This window comes from Heloderma suspectum, chromosome Z, assembly GCF_057233095.1.
Source record: "Heloderma suspectum isolate Gila_16-S chromosome Z, 16-S_ref, whole genome shotgun sequence".
In the NCBI taxonomy this organism is placed as follows: Eukaryota; Metazoa; Chordata; class Lepidosauria; order Squamata; family Helodermatidae; genus Heloderma; species Heloderma suspectum.
Window position 1 is genome coordinate 7,006,557 of NC_139476.1, and position 18,071 is coordinate 7,024,627.

Below are 18,071 nucleotides of genomic sequence, written 5' to 3' on the forward strand. Positions count from 1 at the left end.
TCAGGCTCTGGGTTCAAACCCCGGAGTCCCTAGGTGAAGAGGAGCTAATGGCACTAGTGGGGCTGCTAGCCCAAAGGCCTGGCACAGCACCCCAATGGCTCAAATGAAAGTGGGACTCCAGCTGTCACGACTGTCCTCTGGCTGCAGCAGAGGGAGAAGGAAGACAGCCCTCTCAGTTGGCTCAGCTGGAACCAACTCCTGTTTGGCTGCTCTTCTCCCCAAACCATCTCCCTCAGTGGCCTTTTCCACCTGGTCATGCAACATTTATATAACTTAAGAATTAATGTTTGAATCTGCTTTTTTCCCCAATCCCTCCCCAGCCCTTCTTCCTTTCGCATTTTGTGTATTAGATAGTAAACCTGCAGGCAGGGACTGCACTGTTTTCTTAATCTTTGTACAGCACCTAGAAAACTTTTGGAACAATAAATAAATGGTATTCCCTAGAGCTAACACACAACACCACTTACTTTCTTTACTGAGCATTGCTGTGCATATCCCCAGCCTGACAACACTCCGCTTAAAACGCAACACACACAAATTAAGGGAGAGACACAAATTAAGGGAGAGACACAGTGGAACCAAATCTTACCACTCAAGTTTCGACTGTTTATTCTGAAGTTTAGCGGTGCAAAAGGTTTTGAGGATACGATCTGGCCACCTGTTGAAGGAGAAAGTGGTGTCGCCCATTAATTTCCCTTACTGGTGGAAAAGCAGTCAGGAATGGGTGAATTTGTGTGCTCCTATGTCAGAAAAACATAGGATTAATAATCTTATAATCCGAAGGTGAACAGGTTTTGCACTTAATGTATCTAACTGTATACACTGTTTTATCCTAATGCTGGGTGTAAAGGAAGGGTATCAAATTGGAATATATAGAAACAACAGGACACAAAAAACTCTGATGTTACAGTTTCAGAAACTGCTATTTTTCTTTGGGGGTCACAGTTTAATGGTTTTTTGTACAGGGGAGCGGGGCAGGTGGCAGCCAAAGGCACTTTCTGATCTGAGTACTGCTGCAGCCTGAAGAACCATCATTACCAACTAGACGCACTTAAGAAGCCAGCACAGGTAAATAAAAAAGTATAGGAGTAAACACTTGCCACATCTAAGTTAGACCTTTTGTCTGAAGAGCTGAAGGAGTGGGGAGGAAGAGCAAAAAGAAACAAAAAGGTAAAACACACACCAGCCTTTAAACAACAAATTTTGGAGTGGCCCAAACACATCTCATGGGTTCACACAAGCATTCAAAACAGCCTTAATAAACTGAGAAAACTGCGGCTGGTTAATGCAGCTAAATGACAAAGGAAACTACCACAGTGGATACAGGAAAAAAACTATATACGACTGGGGCAATCTTTTTATCCAGGAGGGCAAAAAAGATGAAAAGCTCCATTTGGGGAAGATGACAGGGAGCAACCTTGAGCAGTTTATGCTGGGCATGGCTCTACAACTTTTACCTAGTAGCAATTTTGATGTTAAGTAACTATGGAAAGTTTTAGCGGTAATTTACTGCTTGCTTGAAAGAGGCAGCAACAGAGGTTAATTTCTGGGGTTGAAGCTACTGTCTTCTTGCCCTCTGGGGCAGCAATAGCTAGCTAGAGTGGTCTTTGGTGCAAAAGAATATGGGGCACCCACTACACTTCCCCATAAAGTTAAGGTATTAGAGAATGTACACACAGCCTCAGCTCCCAACACTACTGAAGCTACCACTACAGATGAAGATCAGGGCGTCACTATTCCCCTTCACCTCTTCGATGCAAAACTATATGCCTCGCATTGACACCAGCGGCCAAAAAATTCAACACAGTACCATAAGAGCTGATCAGCACTGCATTGCGCGTTTGCAGCTGGAACCCCTCATTCTCAGCACCTTGAGGTGGAGGGTGGAGCAGAGAGGAACAACAGTGCTTTAATGCCCACTGAAGAAACTGTGCAAATGGTACATTAGTAAATATGGCCACTTAAGTACACTGCTGCCATTTGAAGAGGCAGGTGTCGCAGCAACCTTTGGAATGGTGAGAGTGATCCATCGAAGAGAAACGAACAGTGTGCTTGCTGAATAAAGCACAGAAATTAGCCGGTACGTGAGCAAAAGCAAGGTGCACTGGATCGAAAGGCATTTGCTCCTCTGTTCCCTTTTGGGGACAGCCAGGCCTTGACTAGAAAACTACAGATCTCAGGATGCCCACAAATTGTGAAGGAACACTTCAAAGAGGATGGTAAAGGAGTTAGGACACAAGAATAACCCATTCAAGAAGATACAATAGTCCTGTGTCATTTAAAAAAACACATTTATTGACGCATATGCTTCTGTGAACCAGAGCCTGCTTTAGGAATGGCAGTAGGTAGGTTCATACTGGGGTGGGGCGGGGCAAGGGGAGGTGGTCAAAAGGCCAAGCAAGGCAAGAGGCAGGCATGCTGCGTTACTATACAGAACACAAAATGAAAAGGAGATCTCACTGAAAGAGTGATTTTTCAATGTGGCCAGGCTCCATCTGGTGACAAATCAGCAGAGGAGGAAGAATTGGGCTGCATATATACCTAAGGGATGGCAATTGTCCAGCCTGTCCTAGTCCCAGTTAATCCCAAATCTGACAGCATAAAATCTGTAACGAATTCCAACTCAGCTGCTTTATGCCAGTGTCAGCCTTGCAAAACTTTTTTTGTTTCTGCTGAGAAAATGGAAGCTTTCAAAACTCACTGTAAAAAGGCTTAAGCAATGGGGCTAGAATGACCTGGTGAAAAAGGACACTTGGCAAAGAGAATGCAACTGTTCCACATCCTATGTGCAAGGTGATTTTTCTCCACAGTCAAACCCAAGAGGGTTTGGATAAGATGCAGTGTGCCTGGCAGGTGAAACAAAAGACCTTAGAGTAAGCACCCGGGAGGGAATGTATAGCCCTAGGATTGATCAAGGGCAATGGATCACATTTCAAGAACAGATGTCAGGTCTCCGCTGGTAGATTTGAAAAAAACAAACATGCACAAATGTTACAAGGTGAGATAAACCTGAGTCAGGCTTCTATTTAAGAATTGGGGATAGTTCTTTCCAGAGAAGCTACAAAGGAATAGACCAAAGGCTCCTCTCGTCCAGCATCCTGTTTCACACATGCCTCCAGGAAGCACACAAGCAGGACATGAGGGTGACAGCCATCTCCTGCTGTTGTTCCCCAGAAACTGATATTCTGAAGCAGCCATCATGACTAGTGCCCATTGAAGCTACCACACACACACACACACACACACACACACACACAGCGAGCCAAGAGGTTTTCCAAGTACCGCCTGTAAGATCAAGAGAGCTCTGTGAAGAAGACAAAGAGCATCACAACTGGGTCAGCAGTCACAGGCCTCTGGACCAAAATTTGGTCACCTGAGCTATGTAAGTGCCCCCCCCCCCGCCGCCAATCCAAAAGAATGTGGAAAAAATGATATCTGTTAAAGAAGTGCTACCATGCCTTGGGAATTGGGCAAAGCAGTAGGGAGAGACTTCAGGTGAGTTCTGAACAAGCCATTCACAGCTCTGCCTATTTGCCACCACGCTACAGGACCCTATATGCCCTGTGTCATCAAGGCTGTTCTAACTGCTGTGGTTTTCTTCCAAAGGAGCTCTGGGAAATGTTGACGGGGGGTGGGGGTATCCCTCCTCCAAAGAAAGAGTTAAGAGGGATCTGTAGCAGAGAGTTCCCAGCTTCCTTCACCAAACCTGGAAGCTTCTCTTAGAGACAGTCAAGCCAGGGCTGACAGGACTGATGTAGCACATTTTGAAGTAAGTGAAGTAATGAACATTGCCATCTAAAGACAGCGATGGGAAACGATTCTTAAATCCAGAGCCTAAGATTAGTTAACTGCACCACTGGAGATAGACTACTTAAAATACAAAAGAAATACACTAGGGATTGATTTACAGCTTTATGAAGAGCTTTGCTGGAAATCCCTAATATAACGCCAGTATATACTGAGCTTTGGAGGGTACAGAAACAAGAGGTAGGTCTCTGTCCCAAGGAGCTTACAATATAACACCGAGATAGGGGGAAAGAGTAAAAAGAGATTAATATGAGCAGATCAGTTCTAAGAAGGCAGTTTATCACAGGCTATGGTCTCCACCAACACACAAAAACTCATCACTAACACCACACAGCTCAAAACAGAACATAGGCCACTGTTCCAGCTTGATTTTTGTAAAAAAAAAAAAAGAAAAGAAACAAACAAAAAACAAACCAAGAGAGCACTGGCTAGAAGGGATTTGGTTCATTACCTTCCTTCATATTTGCGAATCGCTCCTTCAATTGGTGATCCACCTCGGGACCAAAGGCAAAGTTATTCACAAAAATAACACTGTAAAATAACAAAGTGTTAGCAAAACATGGACAAACATCTTGATTTTACTCTAAGGGGCAGAGGGGAATGCACACCTTGATGGCATGGTGAGATAGGGAAATATTTAACGTTATCTATCTCTCGAAATGCATCTGGCCACAGTAACTGAAGCCAGATAAAACATGGGGGAGCATTTTCTGCATTTGCAAAGGAACTAAATAAAAACCAGTCACATAAAGATGTCGCTAAAGGAACAGTAATATTTAACTAATGTTTATGCAATGTGAAAAAGTTCAAATCCAAAGTTAGGCAATACCTTTACTAGGACCAACCAAAATGCCACAAGGGTATGTGCAAGCTTTTGAGTTCGCCAGCACTCTTCACTGGACTAGATGGTACAAAAAGCGGGGGAAGGGGGCGAACAAAACAACACAAAGATTAGGCCAGGTATCGGTATTGCTTAACTGCAGATTTTAGATTTCTCTTCTTACGGACCAGCATGGCTCTTTGCTTTTTATGTACCTTGGAGGATACTGTATTTAGCCATTCAGGCTGGAATCTACCAGCAGAGGAAGATTATTTTCTACCACCTAAACACAGACTTTGCCTTTTGAGGGTTCCTCGACCACAATTTGGCTTCAGTTGACATTTTTACCTAGCGCCCCACCTAAAATACATCTCCAGCTCTGCTAATATAATGACTGTCATGTTTCTCTTTACTTCTGCTTTCTACCTGCTCAAGAACCTTGTGTTCTGCCCAAGGCATGAGACAGAGCTGAGTTATAGCTGGCCTTTATTTTTTTCCAAAAATGAGGGTCAGGCATTGTTTCTTTGTACCAGAATGCTATGTGTAATCCAGTACCTGCAACACCTCCCAGTGACTAATCCAGCCAGTCTGCAATCTCTGTCTTGAGGTGGAGTCTAAGCTGCAGACTTCATGGCCACAACATCTGCCCTAAGGTTTGTATCTTCCACTCCACGCTCCCCTTGCTTTTTTGTACCATCTAGCCTGATGAAGAGTTCTGGAGAACTCGAGAGCTTGTACACCTTTTTGTGGCATTTCTTTTTTTAAAGTAAATATTTATTACATTTCTATACCACCCAATAGCCGAAGCTCTCTGGGTAATTGATCCTAGTAAAGGAACTTCCTATCAGTGAATTTTGGATTATTATTATTATTTTCTCACAGACCAGTTCATTTTTTAGGAAAACGTTTGCATCAGTGGGCTCTGTGCCACAAACGAAGTGTGGTTCCCCCCCCCTTTTTTAAATCCCAGGTCTTAACACAAAGCACTGAGGCACCCTTCCCCAATCTGATGCCTCCCAGATGTATTTGACTTAAAATCCCATCATCCCCAGCCAGTGAGGATGATGGGAGTTCTAGTCCACCACATCTCTGGGGCACCAAGTTGTGGAGAGGGTGCATCAAGCTTGCTTCCCCCAGGCACAGCTGCTTGTGATCAGAGGGAGGGAGAAGTCCCGGAACAGGGGTGGGCAGACTTTTGTTTTTTGCTAGAACCCGAGATCCACCAACAGGAGCCTGGTGCAAAGCACACAGGCTTAGTATTAAAAAGAATTCTGAGCCCAGGTATTTGGCATATCAGACTGAATGGAGCTCCAAGTCCTTCCACACAGAAATCGACTCCCAGTTTTCACCCCAAGCTTTCTTCTTTTCAGCAGTATCATTGGGGTGGGGGGTCATTTTGTGTCAGTTATTGTTTGGGAGTCAGAAATCTTTGCCTATGTACCAGCAGATTCTGATCTATTTTCTGCCCACTCTGGACTAGAGCACAAATTCCCTTCCCCAACCCACCTACCCACACACCTGGGAGAAGCCTTTAAAACAAGAGCTCCACCCCCTCCCTTGAGAGCAAGGGACCTTACTTTTTCCTCAGGCAACAGCTTATCTCATTCTTCAGGCAACCATTCTTTTGTTAGGTTAATGGTCCATACTGGCTGGCTAATGGCTGGGAGATGTGCTGACTATTCCAATAACCTAGTCATCACAGCTCTGAGAAGGTGTCTTCCCTCCTCCCAGCAAGCTAAGGGCAGAGAGAGGGTGTTTTCAGACAGCCTTTTTATCCTGCATTTGCACTGCCTTGTTTCTGGAATTTTATGGGGGTCCAGATGACCTGTCTTCCATCTGTAACCCTCCCGTGTTTTCCCTCTGCTTCTTGACAGATAAAATCTGATCAGGAGGGAAAGACAGAATAGCTGCACAAGGCCTTTTGATTGATAGTGCTAGGAGCCCTCTGGAAGCACCCAGAGAGTGTTTCATGCACACAGGAAGAATCAGACAGATAAGGGGAGTTAGCTACAGGCATCTTGGGGGTGCTGGGCTTCTCTCTGAGGATCTGATGAGCAGGTTGCAGATCTGCTATCAGAGAGCAGGGTGTGCTCTTTGCCTGGACTTATGCTCTACTTCAGCCTTCTGCAACCTGTTGCCCCCCAGAAGTGCTGGACCACAACTTGTCCAACATGTCTGGAGGGGACTAGATTGTAAGTTTGGAAATAAGTCAGATATTCCAAAAATGCCCTACGTCTCCAAGGCATTTGCCCCCAAAGGGGACACAAACCCCAAAGAAGCACTACCCCTGAAAGTTTTTGAGGGTCCCAGAAGCAGGGAGCATGCACACTGGTGCCCCCTACTAGCATCCCACAGCAGGAGGGGGCAGAAGAGCAGACAGCAATCCCCCCTGGTGGGAGACGAGACAGGGAAAGCCATTTCACATCTGCCACGGCAGCCCTGGGGATCTACGTCAAAAATAAATCCACCATCACTGTACCTTGTGTTTGCGATTCTCTCGCGCCATTCTTCTGAGAGGAAGTCACCTCTTTCCAGCTATGATGACAGGAGAGAAAAATGGAGCTTGAAATTCCCATTTTAACTTGGCCAGTGTTAGCATTATGTATCAACAACAATGCCCCAGGAGAGGGAAGGACAGACAGAAAGAAAACACCTACAGAGTCCAAGTCCTAGCTGGTTCTATTACTTTCTTTCTGCCACCCACTCATCTGACCTCAGTCCTCCATTTTGATACCGCATTACTTACTACACCAACATAACCAGTCACTTGCCTTGTTTGTAAGCCCACCGAAGATCTAGTGATGCTGGTCTATTTTTTCCTTTAACCGTTTGTTATTTTTTAACCAAAAGCAGCTGTGGAGGCTACAGTCTTGGTCGGAGGATGGGAGCAGAACTGTTTAACCATTTCACCTTCAACCATTTCCCCACTCCCCAATATCTCCTACCACCTCCTCCTGAGGTTGCAGTTCCACCCACCATGGACTAGAGAGACAGGTAGCCACAGTCTTTCCCTTTGTGAGGCAAATACAGCTGGGGAGGGTGGATTTTGAGCAGGACAGCCAGAGGTGGAAGAGTCAAGCAGCCTCGCTCACCCCCACAGGTCAGGAGTACCACCTCCAAGACTGCCTTTGGTAGAAGAAAAATATTGCGGGGGGGGGGGGGGGAGAAGTGCACACACACACAACTCTGAATGCCAATATATAGTTAGAAGATTTTAGAAATCTTGGTATCTACTCTTAACCTAGTATTTGCACTGTGCCAGGAGCCAACCTAATACCGGGAGCCAGCAGGGCCAGCCTGTTGCTTCTGTGGATGTAGAAATCTTACGAATCAAGAAGGTCGTTATTGTCCATAATGGCCTGCCAAACATTTTGAGCTAGTGTTGTGTAGAGTCAAGAGCAGCCTTCCCCAACCTGTTGCCCTCTAGATGTATTGGGACTGCAACTCCCAATGGCCATGCTGGCTGAGAATGATGGGAGTTGCAGTCTAACACATCTCGGGGACACCAGGTTATGGGAGACCCGGGGCCAAATCCTCAGCCATGAAGCTCACTGGGTGACCTCAGGGCTGTCACTCTCAGCTTAACACACCTCATAGGGTTGTTGTAAGAATATACAACCTCTCACCCACACCCCCAGTAACAGCTTGGAATCTTCTAATTAATCCAGGCTTGTTAAAAGCTGATCATCTGGTTGCTTGTGGCAAGGAAGGATCACCTCCAGGTGACCATAGGCACAAAAGCTTCTCACTAGAAGATGGCTGGCTCTTTAAGGCACTCATGCAACTCAAACTACAATTCAACAGCCTCTTAAAACATTTTGAGGCCGTTAGCCTGAATTAAATACATTTATAAAAAGTGGATTTTGTGTAAGTATTTCAGGTATTAACATGGTGCTGAAACAGGGGGGCACACAATGGTCTATCTTCTGCCTGACTTTTTTCTATTAGGGGCAAAGATTATACCAGGAAGCTGCAGCATGCCAGAATAATTGGAACAGCGGCCGCTGCATATTTCCATATAAAGCAGCTAATATTTCCATAAAATATTTATATTTTAATATTTATATTTCCATATAAAGCAGCTAATATTTCCATAAAACGTGCACGCGCTTGTGCGCGCGCACACACACACACACACGAAACAGGGAACACAGCACAGCATTACTGTCCAAGTGGGGGAGCATACAGTCCAAGAGCCCTTTGGAACAACAGTGCTGTTCAACCGAACAACAAAACAACGTCAAGGAACAGCCCATTTGGCAGAGAATTCCAAAACCTGGGAGTAACCCTTTCCCTGCAGTGTCTCCCCTAGGAACCTGAGTGGCTGAGCAAGAATATGCAGGAGAAGCTGGTCCCTTGAATACCATAGTCCTAAACAGCACAGGACTCTAAAAAGGTAACCAGTGCTTTGGGCTGGGCTCAGAATCAGATCCAAAGCCAATGCAGATGATGGAACAGTGGATATTGTTCCAGATACTTATTTAAACTTCCCTTTTCAGTGCGAATTCTCCAATTCAGCAGGAGTTTTCCAAATTTAGGCAGCAGCGCTGAGGCAGGTCACTCCATCCCACCCCCCGTAGGCCTACCCGGAAGAGTCTGTGGAAATCATGTTTGTGGCAACCAGAGTCTGAGCCTTGGCCAAGGGAGGCAGCTGGCAGCTCAAGTGTAGGCAATGGAAAAACATACTACTTGAGGAGTATAAACATTAAGAAAGCAGCAGCTTTCCAGAAGTCTGCTTTTCTAGAGTTCTGGACTCCAAAATAAATCTGAAAAAGGAACCAATACACTGCCCTACACACACACACGCACGCGCGTGTGCAGCAGGAAAAGCTGTGGCCTGGCTGGCTGGCTGAGTGCATGACACTACACACACAAAATCTCGTTCCAGCAGCCTCCATGCAATATGCTTGGCACACAAAGAATTGTTTGTTCTGCCTGGAAAAGTACACACAGCTATTTTTAAAATAATAGTAGTAATAAAAAAAACTGGAATGAGCAGCAGGAATCCAAAGCTGTGGGACATGGCTCCATTTCAAAGCCAAAGGAGGCACTGGAGGGCTTTTTCAAATAACTGAGTGGCTGAAAAGTTCCCGCTGAAAAGGGAGTGCTAAGTATATCTATCCGGAACAAGTTAATATCCTGCTGGCTTTTTTGCAGCAAAGAGCAGACGGTTAAACTGCCCTTTTGTGCAGGGGCAGAGGCCAGGGGTGGGGGGGAAAGCACAGAGAGACAGTGCAAAAAGGCACAGTTAATTGGGAAATGCTAACAAAGCTAGGAGCAGTGGGTAATGTGCACATCTGGGAAAAAATACAGACTAAACGGTAGGGGAGGTTGTAGTTTCTGCCTCCCCAGCCAATCCCTACAATTTAGACCCCACCCCACCCCCCACACCCCATTTTGGAATTCTAGCTCTCTGAACTTTGCCCCCAACCAAGTCAGATCATCATATTTACTCATTCACAATACATCTTCTCCCCTCTGCCTGAAAAAGAAGTTGTAGCATTCAGATTAGGGGGGTAAATTTCACCAAGAATCCAGAAAGGGGAAGGCAACGCAGCATCTCCCTGCCAGATGCACTACACCGTGATATCTAATCCAACCCGCATAAGGAAAAATGCAAAAATATTAGCATAGCAGCTGATTATAGTTCTCCCATTGCACATTGTACCAGCATGTTTGGGTCCATCTCCTTTCCTAAGGCATACAGATAATTGAGCAACTTATTAGCTTATTAGGGAAATTGGGAGGAAGGCAGTAGGTGGGAAGCATTAAGGGAAGAGAGAGAGACCTCATTACAACAGACATCCTAGAAATAACCACTCAACCACTTTACATGTAAGTGGGTCCACGTCATTATTCCCCGAGATACCTGGATAGCATTCAGTGGGGGATACTTCTGTGTAGGAACTGCAAAAATGCCATCTGTCTGTATTAAATGCAACAAAGAGCTTTTCGCCTTAACGCATTAACGGAAATAAAAGCAGAAATTCCCAGGGGGAGCATCACTAGCCAAGCTGTAAATCACAAGAGGCTCTGAAAGTTAAGGAGAAAGGTGCCTCCTTCAGAAGGAATTCAGAGGCTTAATTTGCCATACATGGCAAAAAGAGCTCTTTAGCTGCTGAGCTTTTGAGCCAACAGTCATATTTGCATGTCACTTTATGAGATGGCTTCATAAACGAGAACATGAATGAGCACTGGGCTGGTGCATATAGCCCTCTCACTCCCACTTCATCCCACCCTTTGTATGAGCAGGTAAACAAACCAGGAAAGGGAGAGCTGTGTGTGATATCCAAATTCGGCTTGCTTATTGTGCTCAAACAAGTTAGGATTTGTAAACCAGCTTTAAACCAAAGTTTCTTGTTGGATTACAATTCCTGGCTTGTTTGGGCGCAATAAACCATAATCCAAGGTTCAGATGTCACACAAGGCTCTCCCTTTCCCCATTCGTTTATACCACTCATGCAAAGGAAAGGGTGACGTGGGAGTAAACGGCTTGTGTGCACCAGCATGCTGCTTGTTCACATTCTGGTTTATTAAGCAATAATTCATGGCTGATGTGTGAATGTGCCCACTGATTAAAGCTCAGTGGCTAAAGAGCTCTTTCTGATATTTGCAAGTTTAGCCTCTGAATTCCTTCTAAGAGAGAAGAACCCTTTCCCTTAAATTTCAGACCTATAGATGACACGAGGCTTTCACACAACAAAAGCTTCCTTCACTATCACAAGGACTAGAACCTCATTTGGGTTTTCAGAGTCCGAATTTCATCATCGTAGCCTGTAAAGCACTGTGTAGCCTTTGAAGCTCCCACACTAAAAGGAAAAATGTTATCCATATTAGGGTTGGGGGAAGAGTTGCTCGTTTTTAATGGTAAACTTTGTGGTTCAGTTTCACTCACTGTGTAATCTGCATGTTTTTTCCCATACCATTTCATCCACTTTCTGAATTCTTTGTCCATCGTCTAGAAAAGAGAGGAAGAGTGGGAAGAAGAGAGGACACACAGGGAAAAAACTACTATTAGTATTTTCATTTATTTTATTTTTATTATTACTACACACACACACCACTTAATATAATAAAATCTCTAGGTGGTATACATATAATATTAAAATCACAGCTTAAAATACTACTTAAAACAATTCACACTACAACAACAATGAAGGCAATCCAAAAAACAGTAAAATGAAGCAGCAGCATGATTCATTACAATTAAATCAGACTGTTACTTTTTCAGCAAACTGAGGAAAGCAACAACTAGGGCAGCATGTGGTAACCAGCTCTATGCACAAGGCTTGCACTAATGGAATCATAAGATTAAGGATTGGAAGGAGGCTGAAGATCATTTAGTCTGACCCCAGTGGAAGCATGACAGAATCTGCATCAAAGGACGTGGTAGGGAAATGAGCAGTTGGGCTGCCAACTGGGAAGTTCAACTCTGGCATTGCCATTCAAGGAGTGGCCATTGCTCAGTTGTAGCACACACACGTGGCGTGCAGGAAGCCCCCAGATCAAGCCCTGGCATCTCCCATTAAAGGGATCTCAGGTAGCAAGGCTGGAAAAGTTCCTTAAGCACATAAGACGAGCCCTGCTGAATGAACCCAAAGGCTTCTCTAGTCCAGCATTCTGTTGCCACAGTGGCCTACCAGACGCTTATGAGAAGCCCACGAGCAGGACACAAGCACAATAACAGCCTCCAGCTTATGTTCTCCAGCAACTGGTATACTGTCTCCGACGCTGGAGGAAATATATAACCATAGTAGCCCTTGATAGCCTTATTCTCCATGAATTCGTCTAATCCACTTTTAAAGCTGTCTGAGTTTTATTTTTCATCACATTTATATTCCGCCTTTTTTCCTCCTGCAAGAAACCCAAGGCAGCTTACAGGATCCTCCCGCTCTCCATTTTATCCTCACAACAACCCTGTGAGGTAGGTTAGGCCGAGAGTCAGGCAGTGGCCCAAAGTCACCCAGTGAGCATCTTGGTTGAGTGGGGACTAGAACCCGGACCTCCCGAGTCCCAGTCCAGCACTCTAACCACTACACCACACTGGTTGGCCATCACTACATCTTGTGATGGCGAATCCACAGTTAACTACGCGCTGTGTGAAGAAGTCCTTCCTTTTATCTGTCCTGAATCTCCCACCACTCAGGTTCATGGGGTAACCCCACTGGGTTCTAATATTTTGAGAGAGGGAGAAAAACGTGTCCCTGTCCACATTTTCCACACCATGCATAACTGTGTACACCTCTATCATGTCTCCCCTCATTCGCCTTTTCTCTAAGCAAAACAATCCCAGATGTTGTAACCTTTCTCGTCGGGGAGTTGCTGCAGTCCCTTGGTCATTGCAGTTACCCTTTTCTGCACCCTTTACAGCTCTTGTTGTTGTTGTTGTTGTTGTTCAGTCGTTCAGTCGTGTCCGACTCTTCGTGACCCCATGGACCATAGCACGCCAGGCCTTCCTGTCCTCCGCTCTCTCCCGGAGCGTGCTCAAGTTCATATTCATTGCATCCGTGATGCTATCTAGCCATCTCATCCTCTGCCGTCCCCTTCTCCTTTTGCCTTCAGTCTTTCCCAGCATCAGGGTCTTTTCCAGGGAGTTTTCTCTTCGCATTAGGTGGCCAAAATATTGGAGCTTCAGCTTCATTATCTGTCCTTCCAATGAGCACTCAGGGTTGATTTCCTTTAGGATGATTTCCTTTTACAGCTCTACAATATCCTTTTTTAGGTGCAGTAACCAGAAGGGTACATGGTACTCCAAGTGTGGTCCTGTCAGATTTGTATAAGGGCAGTACTCTTGGAGAGCTGCTGCCAGTCAGCATACAGCACTGGGACTAATGGTCCTAGACCGACTGGGTGTACAACAGCATGTGCAACAGTGCCAATAGGGACCAGAAAAAGCAGCTGTAAGGCTGGAAACGAGTCAAAAAAGAAACAGCTGCAGGGAATTCAATTGGTGCAGCTGTTGGTTTGTTTTTACTTTGGTGCACAGCAGCATTCACAGCTTGGTAATAGAGCACAGGCTTAGCAGACGGCCCCAGATTCAATCCCCAGCATCGCCAGTTTAAAAGTTTTTTAAAACATGTGGAGGAGAAAGGCAGGGTAAAGCTGCTGCACTGCTTTCTACTGCACAGTGTAGAAAAGCCACTTCAGAAGTTCATCACTCCTGGTGCAATGGACTCAAGCGTGGTTGCTTCAGTTACAGCAGAAGTGGGCAACCTTTTTCTGTTGAGGGCTGCATTCCCTCATGGGTAATCTGTTGGGGGCTGCACGCTTGCAGTGAGCGAAGTCGAAGCCAGCACTGGGCAGGGCCAGAGCCAAAGGCAAAATTCCTCACACTGCTCCCTCGCTTTCTCCCACTCTTTTCTCTCTCTTTCTGCCACTGCTTTTTCTTCTCTCCCCCTTCCGTTCCAATGATATGGGCTGCCAAGGAAAGGACAGATCACTCTTGCCAGAGGTCTGAACTAATTGCAGGCAGAGGGATTTTGAAATTAGGCCGAGGGCCACAGGTTGCTGACCTCATATTACAGCGTCCCCTGTAAGAGAAGCTATTATTTGGTTCCCTATCTCACCCACCCCACCCAGACTTACCAGGAAACTGCCCTGTTGGCCAATATTCCTCTGTCAGTCATGACTCAGCAGAAATACAGCCTGTCGCAGCTTTCATTCCTGTTTTCTTGTGCCTGCCCACCTCCATTTTCTCTGCCCAGATCTATTAAAGCCATCTATCAGACACTTGGCCTTGGAAAAGCACCCTCGTAGGATGGATCCCCACATAGTACAAAGCCAGGAAATGGCCAACAAAGGGCAAAGCTCAGTTCAAACCCCAAATATTACATCTGAAAACTTGGCCTGAAAATATTTAACACAGAATGGGCAGCTACATATCAGCAGAGCCTCACCTTCTGAAACGACAGAGTCTGCTGAAACCAGCACGGCTCCATGTATCATACAATTAATCAGGAGTACAGAATGCAGCATTGCACACAGAATCTAGCTTCCGGGGGTGGGGTGGGGGCTGAGCTTTCATTTTTAAAAGTGGCAAAGCCCTTATGATTTCACAGTTCTGCTTGAAGGTGTGCAGTCAATGCCTGCTGCAGTTTTGGAAGGCAGAGGGGCTACTGATGTAAAGAAGCTAAGCTTCAGTGCCCATAGCTCTTCCCACTTCTCTGTGACTGGCAAACCTAGAATAAATGATATGACTGGCAAAACTGGCAGAATTCAGCCACAAGGTTAGAAAACTTATGCAAAATTGCTCAAGTAGGACAGTTTCAATTGGTTGTAAAATTCAGCTTTCAGCACAGATTTTTTTTTTTTTAAGCACAGTGTTCACACCGTTCCGACTATATTTCTTTATAACACACTCAGTTCACAACAAGGATCACAGGGCACTCTCCAATTCTAATCTTACCTCAGCGTATTTGGCGGGAATATCAGCTTTCTCCACGCCGTAGTGGTGCTTGCAGTTTGTGGCTGCAGCAACCTGTAGAACAACTTGACCTACACCTGAGATGGGAGGTGAAAGAGCTACAGTTAGAAGCACAGCTACAAGACAATATGGGAAACTCAGCTGAAGAGGGAGAAACTGTGTCAGGAAAAAACCTGCAGGGTTATCAGTGAAACTCTGAAAAATGTGTTCCCTTTTTTGGGCAGACAAGGACACATGTATGACTGTAAAGTAGCTCCCTCTGAACGGGTAGCACAAAAAGATCCGAAATATGTTTGCTGCACCACTGTATTTAACCATGCATAGGCCAGCCCATCATCTGACCATTTTATTTGTTTCAGTTTGTAATTGCTGGTATTGATTGTTTTTATTGGTTTTTACTGTTTTGTCATATTCTGTCTTATTATGGGAGGGCTCCATAATAAAGGCACCCTGAAAAATGTAAAATAAATACACCTGTAAACTTTATAAGCTGGTGTTATGTTTTGATTTGGATGTGGTCTTTAATAGCTTTGCTGAACTGCATGCTTCAAATTTGTTTCACTTATTATTTTTATTTTTAATTTTCTTTTGCAGTGAACAGCCATCGAGAAGAGGGGTTGTAGCTTAGTGGGAAAGCACCTGCTTGGTATGCAGATGGCCCCAGGTTCAATCTCCGGTTCCAGTTAAAGTATTTCAGGTAGCAGGGCTTGTGGCGGGGGGGGGGGGGACAAAGACTCTCTCTAATACCCCTCAGAAAAGGCAATAGTGGGCCAGGTGGACCAATGGCCCAACTCAGTTTAAGGCAGATTTAATGCATTCAGTCACAATCAAATCAAATGATACTAACTTTGGCAAGTTTACAGTTTAAAGACAGGGATGCCCCAATGTCTTTATTCATGGAGGGGAGCAGTACACATCTTTCCTACAGCTTGAGAAATTCACTTTTTACCCAAGGTTTCAATATCCAGTTTTTAAAAAGAACGTATCTTGGGACTGTTGGCTCTAAAGGCCAAAAACTGGACTGTGAATTGAGCCTGGAAGCAAATGGGTAACCACTGTAACTGATACAAGATCAGAGTTCTATGTTCTGATCTACAGGTGCCAGACAAAAAAACGGCCACATTTTGAACAGACTAAAGCTTCCAGGCCTGTCTTCAAAACGACAGTTCCATGTACAGTGAACAGCTACAGTCAGTCAGGAGGTAAAGTAGAGCAGAGTGTGGGCAGAAGGTAGATCTCTAGGTGTTTTGGACTTCAACTCCCTGAAGCCCCTACCAGCATGCTCAATGGTTAGGAATGCTGGGAGTTGGGAGATCTAATTTCTGCCAACTTCTGAATGAGAGCATGGGTAAATGAAACCAAGCCTGTCTTCAAGATGCACAGACAGGTTTTGTAGGCACTAAAGGGCACTTCAAAACTAGCATTCAGTCCACCTGATCACAGCTTCATCCACATATCCAAGACATTGTTTCATATAACCTACAATTCTGTACCATTCAGCTCATGAAAACCACCAAGAATATGAGTCTCTCTTAAAGGCAATCATCACCCGGGGGGGGGGGGGGGGGGGAGAGAAAAGCACTCATCACTATTTGCTTTGTTCATTGATCAGATTGCAGGAAGCCATGTCGGTAATGGAGGTGGTGCTGCTGCTAAAGTCATTAAATCATTGCTAATTCAGCGTCTAGCAGGAGGTAATGGGGAAATGCAATACTCAAGGGTGCCTTAACATTAAGACTCTTCACATGCAGGAAGCTTTGGGAAAACTGGTACTGGCATGGCAAAGGCAGCACACTGCTAAGAAACACCATCCGATACGGGAGACGGGATCCAGTGGCTTAAGACAAATCCAGAGACATTCATTCCCCCCACCCAATTCATGACTACTGTGGTAAAAGTCCAAAACTGGACTTGAAGGTCTGTGCCCAGCTGCCCTCCAGTTAAGCTCTGGACACGCAGGTAAGATTCAACTCGAGTTTATTCGTGTACAACGAACCCAATGGAACCCAAATAAAGAACCACTTTAGGCCAAGGGTGGGAAGACTTCAGGCTTGCAGGATCTACTTTGTTCTTTACCAAACCCCAAGATCCACCTCCTGTAGCCTAGCACAAAAGACATAAGCACAGAATTAAAGAATTCTGAGCCTGGGAATTTGTTTTGAGTACCAGAACTGAACAGGAGCTCACAGCCTTACCCTACCAAAATCCAAGCCTGGTTCTTCCAAGATTTTTTCATTTGAGAAGAATAATTTGGGGACAGGGGGTAATTTTGTTTATTTTTTAAACATAAACCAAGGCCATATCTTAAACCGCTTTTAAAACTCCCCTCAGTTCACAGTGGGTTTGCCATGTATAGTTGGGGTTGCTATTTGACCAACACAAGGCCAAAGGCTCTGCAGTTCTGCACAACACATTTGCAAGGTTCTTCTGATCCCAGCCACTGACTTTGTTTCTTTGTGCTAAGTGAAAGCTAACCAATGAAAAGTGAGAGAGAAATCTATACTGGCAGAGAGACATGAACGCCACCTTACTAGTTGCACCAACTGAAGCTCAGCCCCTTCACCTCTGGATTCCACTTGCACCAGCTACATTCTGCTTTCAGCCAAAACCGGAAACACGTTTTTTCTCTGCAGTCACAAGAGCTAGAAACGTGAATCTTTTCTAAACCAAAATTATGAGATTAAAGATTGCTGGCCAGGCCACAACAACCTACCGGAGATGCCATATTCTATGCCCTACAGCAGGATCAGGGCCATGAAAATGTCCAGACATGGAAAATTTCTAAATTGAGAATTAAAAGGAGCAAAAAGCACAGACAATGGCCCAGGTCAGGCTTCATAACCATGATATGGCCATGGGGGTCATGCCTTGTGCTCACATCCTCCTTCCTCCATCCACAACCACACTGTCTTGTTTCCTTCCATTACTTCTTGGTTCTGAGTTCCCAATTTTGCCAACTATGGTTGCTGCAAACCAAAGTTTGCCCCCAACAAATCAGAACTGGAAGCCTGCTTTAGCTAT

General features: G+C 45.1%; 1 protein-coding gene across 4 annotated transcripts in view; it reads right to left on the reverse strand.

Moving 5' to 3' along the window:
* The window catches only part of DOT1L (DOT1 like histone lysine methyltransferase), an 89,466-nt gene that overhangs the window by 36,285 nt on the left and 35,110 nt on the right, over nucleotides 1-18,071 (reverse strand). For all 4 annotated transcript variants that reach the window (XM_084826143.1, XM_084826142.1, XM_084826141.1 and 1 more), the window contains exons 6-10: nucleotides 15,033-15,127; nucleotides 11,523-11,585; nucleotides 7,107-7,162; nucleotides 4,259-4,338; nucleotides 590-658 (exon numbers count right to left, since the gene is read on the reverse strand). In XM_084826143.1, coding sequence (XP_084682269.1) covers nucleotides 590-658; nucleotides 4,259-4,338; nucleotides 7,107-7,162; nucleotides 11,523-11,585; nucleotides 15,033-15,127 — 363 coding nt within the window. The remainder of the gene's footprint in view (nucleotides 1-589; nucleotides 659-4,258; nucleotides 4,339-7,106; nucleotides 7,163-11,522; nucleotides 11,586-15,032; nucleotides 15,128-18,071) is intronic.